We start from the raw sequence: 10,461 nt of genomic DNA on the forward strand, positions 1-10,461 counted from the left end.
ATTATATTATTCTAACTCTCAACAGTAAGTTGAGACCCCGACTGACTTCCCTGAGTTATTAAAATTATTATAATTTTTTTTTTATTGGTCCACAGGGTGCCAGTTGCCCATCCCTGATGTAGGCTTTATCCCTGCTATAAAAACAAACTGTTTTGAGTATTTGATGATGAATAAGCACAACCTGCTGTGTGTCTCCCAACTCTGTTCTGAGCTTGTCTCAGATCAATACACACCAGCGATGACTCACAATTCCCCTGCCAAGTACACACACACACTTCAAAACCTGCCTGTTATGCAATGTCGTGGCGGGGGTCCCTTTTGTGTGTGTGTGTGTAGGATTAATGATAGAGCACACTAAGTCACACACACACTACAATGGGAGCAATAGGAACATCAACGCTAATTGTTGCTGCATGTTATTCATGTGTTGCTATCTGTGGCGTTCCATTCAGCAGGGAATGAACAGTCAACGCTTTATTCTTCTAGCAGCGCTAGTCTCAAAGAACATTGAGTACAAACTCAATGGGTGGTTTATAAATCAATGTTCCTGGACTTAATGAACATGATTCATACGATCATTGATTGGAAAATGAAAAAGAATATGAATACTCAATACTGATTACATGCATTGTTTGCTTAATTACTTTTCAATGATTTTGAGCACTGTAGTGGACTCTCTAACACGCTCTCTCTCTCTCTCTCTCTCTCTCTCTCTTTCCTATCTCTCTGACAGAACTCCATCCGGCACAACCTCTCCCTCCACAGTCGTTTCATCCGTGTCCAGAACGAGGGAACGGGAAAGAGTTCCTGGTGGATGATAAACCCGGAGGGAGGAAAAGGTGGGAAGGCCCCCCGGCGCCGTGCTGTCTCCATGGACAACAGCAACAAGTACACCAAGTCTGCCCGCGGCCGCGCAGCCAAGAAGAAGGCGGCCCTGCAGGCAGTGGCGGCAGGCGAGGGGAGCGGAGACAGCCCCTCAGGGCTTTCCAAGTGGCCGGGCAGCCCCACATCACGGAGCAGTGAGGACCTGGATGCCTGGACAGACTTCCGCTCACGCACCAACTCCAACGCCAGCACGCTGAGCGGGCGCCTCTCGCCCATCCTGGCCAACCCAGAGCTGGACGAGGTGCCGGACGATGAACCGCCGCTGTCGCCCATGCTATACTCCAGCCCTGGCAGGGCGCTGTCGCCCGGGAACCCTCCCACGCCCAATGGGAAGGCAGTGCCCGCAGAGCTGCCTCGTTTGGCAGACCTGGCAGGAACCATGAACCTGAACGACGGGCTGGCGGATGACCTGATGGATGAGCTGCTGGATAACATTACTCTGGCCCCCAACCCAACCGGACCGACCGCCCAGAGAGGATCCACCGGGTTCAGCTTTGGCTCCAAGCCTGCCGGGCTGGGTTCCACCTCCTCAGCCGCCTCTCCCTCCGCTGCATCCCCCTCTAATGGTGCAAGCAGCGGCGGCTACAATAATTCCATCTTTGGGCCTCTCGCAGCGGGTTCCTCCCTGCGGCCTGCCCCCATGCAGACCATCCAGGAGAATAAGCAGACGTCCTTCTCCTGCATCTCCCGCTTCGGCAGCCAGACCTTGCAGGACCTTCTCAACTCAGAAGGCCACAGCCACAGCGACGTCATGATGACCCAGTCCGATCCGCTGATGTCACAGGCCAGCGCCGCCGCCGTCATCTCCCAGAACTCCCGGCGAGGCCTCATGCTCTGCAGCGACCCCATGATGACCTTTGGGACCACGGTTGCTGGACAGGGAGGTCTCTTGCACCCCCACAACCACAACCAGGGCTCCCTGAGGACCCTGAACGGGGGTCTGAGCCTGAACAACGAGGCCAACATCAAGCAGCAGCTCCTGCACTCTCCACTGAGACTTGGATCCAACGGCTCCTCTATGATGCAGATTGATTCGTCTCTCTTCCTGAACGGGAGCGCTGGTGGCAGTGGTGGGATCTGCTCGCTAGGCCCCGACCGCTTTCCCACTGACCTGGACTTGGACATGTTTAATGGGAGCCTGGAGTGTGACATGGAGTCCATCATCAGAAACGAGCTGATGGACGCAGATGGCCTGGACTTTAACTTTGAGTCTCTGGCCAACCTGAACGGAGCCAACCTTGGCAGCTTCACCAGCACCAAGCAGGGACCCCAGAACTGGGTCCCTGGCTGAGAGAGAGGACTCGCTCTGGAGGTGGCGGAGCAGGTCAGAGTCCATGTCACTGTCTGTGTACATCTGGGACTGCCATTCGTGCTAGAGAGAGAGAATATGTGATTTTATGTCTGTTTTTAGCTGTCTAGCAGAGAATAGTGAAAGCATGTTTATCGATTTGTCATGTTCCTTCTTGAAAGTAATTTTGGACTGTGTCGCTTGGATTACTGTTAGTCAGCTACGACCCAGCAAAAAACCACCCCATTGACCCAGGGTATTCGGTGGGCAAGGTGGGAACAGGCTAAACCACACAATGCCCACACCAGCCCAACACAGGCTAGCCTACACCAGCCCAACACGGGCCAGCCCTCACCAAACCCAACATGGGCTAGCCCACACCAGCCCTACATGGGCTAGCCTACACCAGCCCAACACAGGCTAGCCCACACAGGTGGCTAGCCCACACAGTTATTAAATTGTAATACATAAATAATAATTTAATAAATCCCTTTTAAATAGAAAAAGTGCATCGGCAGTCCAATATTTATGCCTGCATTGGGCCCACGTTGTGCCAATTTAGACATGTTTTCTGGGAACAGATGGGCTTACTTCAGGCAAAGTGAGGGGTGCCTTCACCAGATATGGGCCACCCACCTTGGGCCTCACTGGGAAAATGCCAGTGAGGAAAGGCTCATTGGCCCAATGTGGGAAGTCTTGCGTAATTGGTCAGACACTCAATTAAGTTCTGGGTCCATACGTGTTAAGAGAAGAGATAGAACAAGTATCGGAACTGGAACGAAAAGCTCCACTCTCTCTCTTTACACCACCCTTTATCTACGGTACCATTTATGTTTACATAGTCTGTCCACAAGAAATTTACATGGGGCCAATATTTGGGCCCACATAGTGCCAATGTGGACATTTTTGCTGGGTAATAATCTGATATTGAATTATGATTATAAATGAATCCCATTCACTCAGATCTGATGTAATTTCCCATATCTCCCTCTCTCCAGGTCCCAACTGTAAAGCATGAGAAGATCAGACACAAAATGTCCTTTTTGCCAAACCTGCCATCAGCACAACGTGGAATAAAAACCCTCTGTTTACACAAGACCTCCTCTAGAGAAACCTACCTTTGCTCCCACTCTGACCAACCATGAATGATTTTAAAGACACAGACTCAAGACTCTACTGTCAGTTACTCAAAGCCTCCTGCAAAACAAATAAATAAATAAAAAACTATGTGAAATCTTCACAACAAGCTCATCTCAGAATTATGCAATCTTCCTTTGAGAAAATACCAGTCGGGTCAAAATGAATTGTAAAGATTTCAGAGAGAGAGAGAGACTGTGTTTTGTTTATTTGAAGGGGTTTTGGGATGGGAAACCAGGAAATGTGGCAAGCAAGGTTGTAATGTACAGTGAAGTAATTCCTGTTCGAAAAATGACAAAAGATAAACAAAAACAAAAGTAATGTTGTGTGAAATCTAATACAGTGGTTTCTGGGGTGAGTTACCTTGAAAATCTTCCCTCTGTTTTCACTCAGTGATTTTAAATGTTTAATGTTTGTTTTAAATTCCTGTTTTATCATCATCACTGTATCTGCACCACACCTGTTTGTGTAAAAAAAAGTATTGATTCAATTGAAGGAAGGAGACAATATCTGCATTTAGAATAGCGACAACACACACACGTTACACACACACACCTCCCAAAATGACAAGACTCCATAGCCCCTTAGGAGTGATGATGACATAAACATAACGCCATGCACTTCAGGTTTTGTTGTTTTCATTTTACATGAGTTTGATTAGTCCCAGTTTTAAAATTACTTATAATAATGATGTACAATTATCCTTAGCCAAATACTATACAGAGAGATTGGTATCGTTTGTGTGTATCTACAGTTGAAGTCGGAAGTTTACATACACCTTAGGCAAATACATTTAAACTCAGTTTTTCACAATTCCTGACATTTAATCTGAGTAAACATTCCCTGTCTTAGGTCAGTTAGGATCACCACTGTATTTTAAGAATGTGAAATGTCAGAATAATAGTAGAGAGAATGATTTATTTCAGCTTTTATTTCTTTCATCACTTTCCCAGTGGGTCAGAAACTTACTTAAACTCAATTAGTATTTGGTAGCATTGCCTTTAAATTGTTTAACTTGGGTCAAATGTTTCGGGTAGCCTTCCACAAGCTTCTCACAATAAGTTGGGTGAATTTTGGCCCATTCCTCCTGACAGAGCTGGTGTAACTGAGTCAGGTTTGTAGGCCTCCTTGCTCGCACATGTTTTTTCAGTTCTGCCCACAAATGTTCTATAGGATTGAGGTCAGGGCTTTGTGATGGCCACTCCAATACCTTGACTTTGTTGTCCTTAAGCCATTTCGCCACAACTTTGGAAGTATGCTTGGGGTCACTGTCCATTTGGAAGACCCATTTGCGACTAAGCTTTAACTTCCTGACTGATGTCTTGAGATGTTGCTTCAATATATCCACATAATTTCCCTTCCTCATGATGCCATCCATTTTTTGAAGTGCACCAGTCCCTCCTGCAGCAAAGCACCCCCACAACATTATGCTGCCACCCCCGTGCTTCACGGTTGGGATGTTGTTCTTCGGCTTGCAAGCCCCCCCCCTTTTTCCTCCAAACATAACGATGGTCATTATGACCAAACAGTTCTATTTTTGTTTCATCAGACCAGAGGACATTTCTCCAAAAAGTATGATCTTCGTCCCCATGTGCAGTTGCAAACCGTAGTCTGGCTTTTTTATGGCGGTTTTGGAGCAGTGGCTTCTTCCTTTCTGAGCGGCCTTTCAGGTTATGTCAATATAGGACTTGTTTTACTGTGGATATAGATACTTTTGTACCTGATTCCTCCAGCATCTTCACAAGGTCCTTTGCTGTTGTTCTGGGATTGATTTGCACTTTTCCCACCAAAGTACGTCTTCATCTCTAACGTGTCTCCTTCCTGAGCGGTATGACGGCTGCGTGGTCCCATGGTGTTTATACTTGCGTACTATTGTTTGTACAGAGGAACGTGGTACCTTGAGGCGTTTGGAAATTGCTCCCAAGGATGAACCAGAGTTGTGGAGGTCTACAATTATTTTTCTGAGGTCTTGGCTGATTTCTTTTGATTTTCCCATGATGTCAAGCAAAGATGAACTGAGTTTGAAGGAAGGCCTTGAAATACATACACAGGTACACCTCCAATTGACTCAAATTATGTCAATTAGCCTATCAGAAGTTTCTAAAGCCATGACATAATTTTCTGGAATTTTCCAAGCTGTTTAAAGGCACAGTCAACTTAGTGTATGTACACTTCTGACCCACTGGAATTGTGATACAGTGAGTTATAAGTGGAATAATTTGTCTGTAAACAATTGTTGGAAAAATGACTTGTGTCATGCACAAAGTAGATGTCCTAACCGACTTGCCAAAACTATAGTTTGTTAACAAGACGTTTGTGGAGTGGTTGAAAAACGAGTTTAAATGACTCCAATCTAAGTGTATGTAAACTTCCGACTTTGACTGTAACTGTAAAAAAAAGAAAAGAAAAAAAGAGTAATCTGTCATGGATCTATGTAAAGTACACTGCAGTGGAACCTTCAAGTTAAAGGAGGAGCCGAGGAGGAGGGGGGAGTTTAGCAGTTATTTCTTAGCTAATTGGAAGGTTGCATCTAGGACGTGTAGTACAGCATATGTAGCCAAAATGAATAACTATGTTCTTGCGTTGTGTACATTTACACACCATAACAGGTGCTATGATGTACACAGTGTTTGAGTCCAGGCCCTAGCGATCCGTGCTTATTACCTACGCGGCCTGCTGAGCCGTAGCCGTAGAAGTAGCAACAGCAGGGTGGCGCTGAGAGGCCAGGAGGTTGTACAGTCAGGCTCCACCCCCTCTGGCAGCCATTTTGTTTTTCTTGAGCAAAACAATAAGCTATCTGTGTATATTGCCAACTTACTTGAAACATGTACATGTAGGTGATGCTGGCAGCCAAATTCACAACACACACACATGCACACACACATTGCGAAAAATAAGAGCAGGGATATGTGTTTTAGCTCTGCTTGTTGTTTCGTTGTGGGCTTGAGGGGCATGTTATTATCTGCATATACCATCACTCAGGGGGAAGAGGGAGCTAGCCCATACCTAACATTACCCCAGGTCACATGGTAGGACACGCAACAACATGTCCTTTGTTGGCAAAATGTAATGATGGTGTCGTGAACCTGTAACCTGTGAACTATGACCTTTCAAGAGGAAGAGGAAAATCTTCACTTGGTCCTGTCATTTCATTTTTTGTCATCGTAGTTTTTTCTTCTCATGTGGAGTTCATGATGCGCGCACACCCACACCCCTCACAGACACACCTGGTGCTCCTACAGGTCTCTCCTGTAACTCCTGAGTGTGTGTTCGTGTGTGTGTGACTGTAGACTTTTATCTCAATTATTGATTTTATCTCACAAGGATATGTTATCCTTCGTTATCCTTCACGGCGCATACAGCACCCCCTCTGTATGCATGTACTGTATTTATGCATTATGAATTGTGTGAAATGCATCTATATGCTCAGTCTATGTCCTTATATACTCATGTAGTACTTGGCCCTTGGTTTTTTGTGATGCCTCGGAAGGTAGAGTTGAAGAATGAACTTTACATTACTTGCCGGGTGGAAGGGAAGACACTACGCTAGTATTAGCAATGCTTTTGTTGAACCAGATAGAGAACCAGGAAACCATTATTGTAGCAGCATCTGGGCCACTGGTGTAGAGGTGTCTGGGGTAGTTACTCAGAGAGTTGCCCTGGCCTGTCTCTCCTGTAAAATAGTGTACAAACAAACAAACGTGTGTATGTATGTCCGTCACCCGGAGGCTGAGGCAGAGGAGTGTTTGTGCATGGCTGGGTAGGTGATCTACTGTAGCAGTGCTACCTGAAATTTGGTGCATGACCCCCAACCCCTAACTGCTTCTTTACAGCCCCCACCCCTTCACTGAAGTTCTACACCAGTGGTGCACTCAGCTCTCTCAGTATGGGGAGAATCTCTATGAGTCCCAGTAGATCCCCTAAACTTGAAATCTTCTAACCACATTGTTTTCTGGAACCTGTGACTTCCAACAAACCTAGAACTTCTATGACTCCTCACTGCACCTTAACCCTTATAGAAATGCCCCTGTATTATCATGTACAGACAGACAGAGAAGGGGAGAAAGAACCCAGTCAGCCCAGAACAGATGTTCCACAAATGCATTCTTTGCTACTGCGTTTAGCCCCATAATGATGGCACATGCCATCCACACCCAGTATTACCAGGCTGTATCACATCCTGCCGTGATTGGGAGTCACATGGAGCGGCGCACAATTGGCACCGCGTCGTCCGCGTTTGGCCGGGGTAGGCCGTCATTGTAAATAAGAATTTGTTCTTAACTGACTTACCCCCATGTCCAGAATAAAAAGACAGAAGTGCCACTAGTTACTCTTTCAGTCATGACACGAGCCCCCCGTTCTTCCAAGCTCTTCTTGATCCTAGAACCTTCTGCACATCGTTAGCCCCGCCCCTCACCTGCCATGCAGTCACCTATGACCGCTGCTCTTTGACCCCTGTAGTACACTCGCTTCTTCTCGACGATGTTGATGTTAGTGGATATTTTTCCTGTGTATTCCATTTTGAATTGTAATCTAGTTTGTATAACAAATGGTGCGCATGTAAATAAACCTTGGTGAAGCTCCACACTCTACTGGTTCCAGAAGTGCTCATTTTCTTTATGACATGTTTTGGGTTTACTGAAAATGCACAGAGGATTATAGAATTTATTCAAATGTACAACTATACGTGAGTGTGCCATTTATTGGTTGTTAGAAATTAGAAAAGCAGAACGAATAGGTAATACATTGGTTATTAATAGTTACTATTAATAAAACCTTAAGTACACTTGGACATCTGAGACTTGGGATGGGTACTTTTCCATAATTATTGCGTCACAGGGAGAAGAGGATGTAGAGAACATATTTGGTGTAGTAATGTTGCTCGTAAACTCTTTGTCAGTCACAGCCCAAATTTCCCTCACGCAGCCCCCCGACCACCCCACACACAATGCCTGCCACCTCCCCAAGGTAAGGTTTCGGTCAGCTGGCTAACTAAGAAAGGCCAGTATTTCAGCTATGAGGACAGAGGTGAGTTAGTTTAGTTCAATAGAAATGCCCTGAAGCAATGTTCTGTAATTGTTTTCATCACTGAGCAAATTTCAGGTCTGCTGAGTGCAAACTTCCGGCACACGTTCACTGTGAATACTGAGGCTGTACCCGCTTTAAGTTAGTTTTAACAGTGGTGAAGTAGGCTACTGTGGCAATTTGATTGTAATGTAGGCCTAACAGAGTGGCCTACCATCAAAAACAATGGAGAAAATGCATCCAATAACATTTTAACATGGAAATAGCTGTTCTATTTTTCAGCCTACAGTAGCAGCCAATGTGTTCAATGTAGGCCTACATTCCAAAAACATGCAGGGCTTGACATTAACCTGTTTATCCACCTGTCCTTCAGACAACGAGGTGACTGAAAATGTTGTTGTGTTGTTTGATGCAAAATAAATACTTTACAAAATAAAATGCATTATTATTCCCATACCATTATTACAGAGAAGCAGACTAAGCACACTACCCTCTGCATGTTGGCTACTTAGCTTATTCAAGCCTGTCTCAAAATATAACACTGCCCTTTTAAGACAAAAAAAAGCTCTTTATCTGACTTGCTGTCTAGAATGTCTAGAAATGCACACGCTTTGTTCTCTTGTAGGAATCAATCACTTCCCCACTGCTGACTACAAATTATTTATAACTGGGCTAATAACTCATTAAACAAGGTCTAAATCATGTTTGATGCACTTTGTATGTAAAAATGTGTGCAGTACTGGGTAGTTGAGATGATAGGAACACTGTGGACAATTTTCAGCAAGTTGCAACCATGAAATACAGTTATAAACAGTTTGACAAACAAGGTCTAAATCATGTTTGATGCACTTTGTAAGTAACAATGTGTGCAGTACTGGGTAAATCTCAAAACAAGACTATCTACTGACGACCGCTGATGCTGTAAAAACAGTCCAGTTCAAAGTGAATGGCATATCCATACAATGGTCTATTTTTATATAGGCCTACTGGAGCGCTAATTGGTTATGGTGCACCGGTCTTTGTAGAGTAGGTGCTTGAGTCGTGCCTGTCAATGCAATAGAATCCTACTCCGATGCGTTCTGCCTACAACAAAATCTCTTATATAATTAGTTTTGAATACTAAGTCTTGCATAGTTCATTTTGTTTCAGTATGTTGTCTTGAAAGTGGCTAATATTGCGTTGATTCGATCACAATTCCCACAGTAAAGGGAAACGTTAATAGTGTTAACTAATGGGGAAAATGCTAGAAAGTTGAGTGAAGTTCAATCTCATGCTTCTCTGCACGTGCTGATATTTCTTCTGCGTGGCAGTCCCCGGGTGCCCGTTTTGTTTAATGTCCAAGCACTACACAGCTGATTAAAATAACCAACTCATCATCAAGCTTCGATTATTTGAATCAGCTGTGTAGTGCTTGGGCAAAAAACTAAATGTGACCTAGACAACTAATTCAGCCAATTAGACCAGTCTGCTGCATACTCACTGAAAGTCATGGGGTTTGACTTAACTTATCTACCTCTCTCTAGGTTTCACTGTTTGTCTTTTTTTCTGTCTCTCTGTCTCTCTCACTTTTTTTTCTCTGACTCCTATTTGTCAGGAACTATGACCTTTTTCACACTATGACAGATTCTCTAGAAGTTTCGAGAGAATACCCTCAGCTATACCTTTTTTAATCATGTGAACTTGCGAACTTGTTACGTCTCTACCGCTACCTCCGGAAGTAGCGCTTGACATGCTCCCGACAGTTGCCCCCCTCTGACCACGGCAGTGAGAACAGAATTGCCTCATTAGGCCCAACACTCCGACAGTATGGTAATAGCAGAGCAAAGATTTTGTACAGACATTTTCCTAATATTTGAGACTTGTTTTATTGAGTTTTTACTTGAAGTTGCAGTAACAGCCATTTACATTCTGAAATTGCCGGCTGCACTGAGCCAAGTAAAACTATGGAAGCCCATACCCACCACCAAAAACAATTTACAATGTCGAAAGTAGATCCTACAAAACTAATATGTTTTTAACATTTGGAATTTGGAAACAAAATGAGCTCAGATTGGGAAAAATCATAATGTCTGTAATCTTCAGGTCAAAGAAACTGGAGCTCTAGGATGATGCCCAAGTTTCTTGAC

The 10,461-nt window shown here is 44.5% G+C and overlaps 1 protein-coding gene across 1 annotated transcript in view; it reads left to right on the top strand.

Annotated features, from left to right (window-relative positions):
• The window catches only part of LOC120024512 (forkhead box protein O3-like), a 50,338-nt gene extending 46,188 nt beyond the window's left edge, over positions 1 to 4,150 (top strand). Inside the window, exons 2-3 of the mRNA XM_038968782.1 lie at positions 734 to 2,209; positions 3,172 to 4,150. Coding sequence (XP_038824710.1) covers positions 734 to 2,176 — 1,443 coding nt within the window. The 3' untranslated portion in view covers positions 2,177 to 2,209; positions 3,172 to 4,150. The remainder of the gene's footprint in view (positions 1 to 733; positions 2,210 to 3,171) is intronic.
• Positions 4,151 to 10,461: the final 6,311 nt, after the last annotated feature.

The sequence above is a fragment of the Salvelinus namaycush genome, chromosome 29 (genome assembly GCF_016432855.1).
Source record: "Salvelinus namaycush isolate Seneca chromosome 29, SaNama_1.0, whole genome shotgun sequence".
Taxonomy (NCBI): domain Eukaryota; kingdom Metazoa; phylum Chordata; class Actinopteri; order Salmoniformes; family Salmonidae; genus Salvelinus; species Salvelinus namaycush.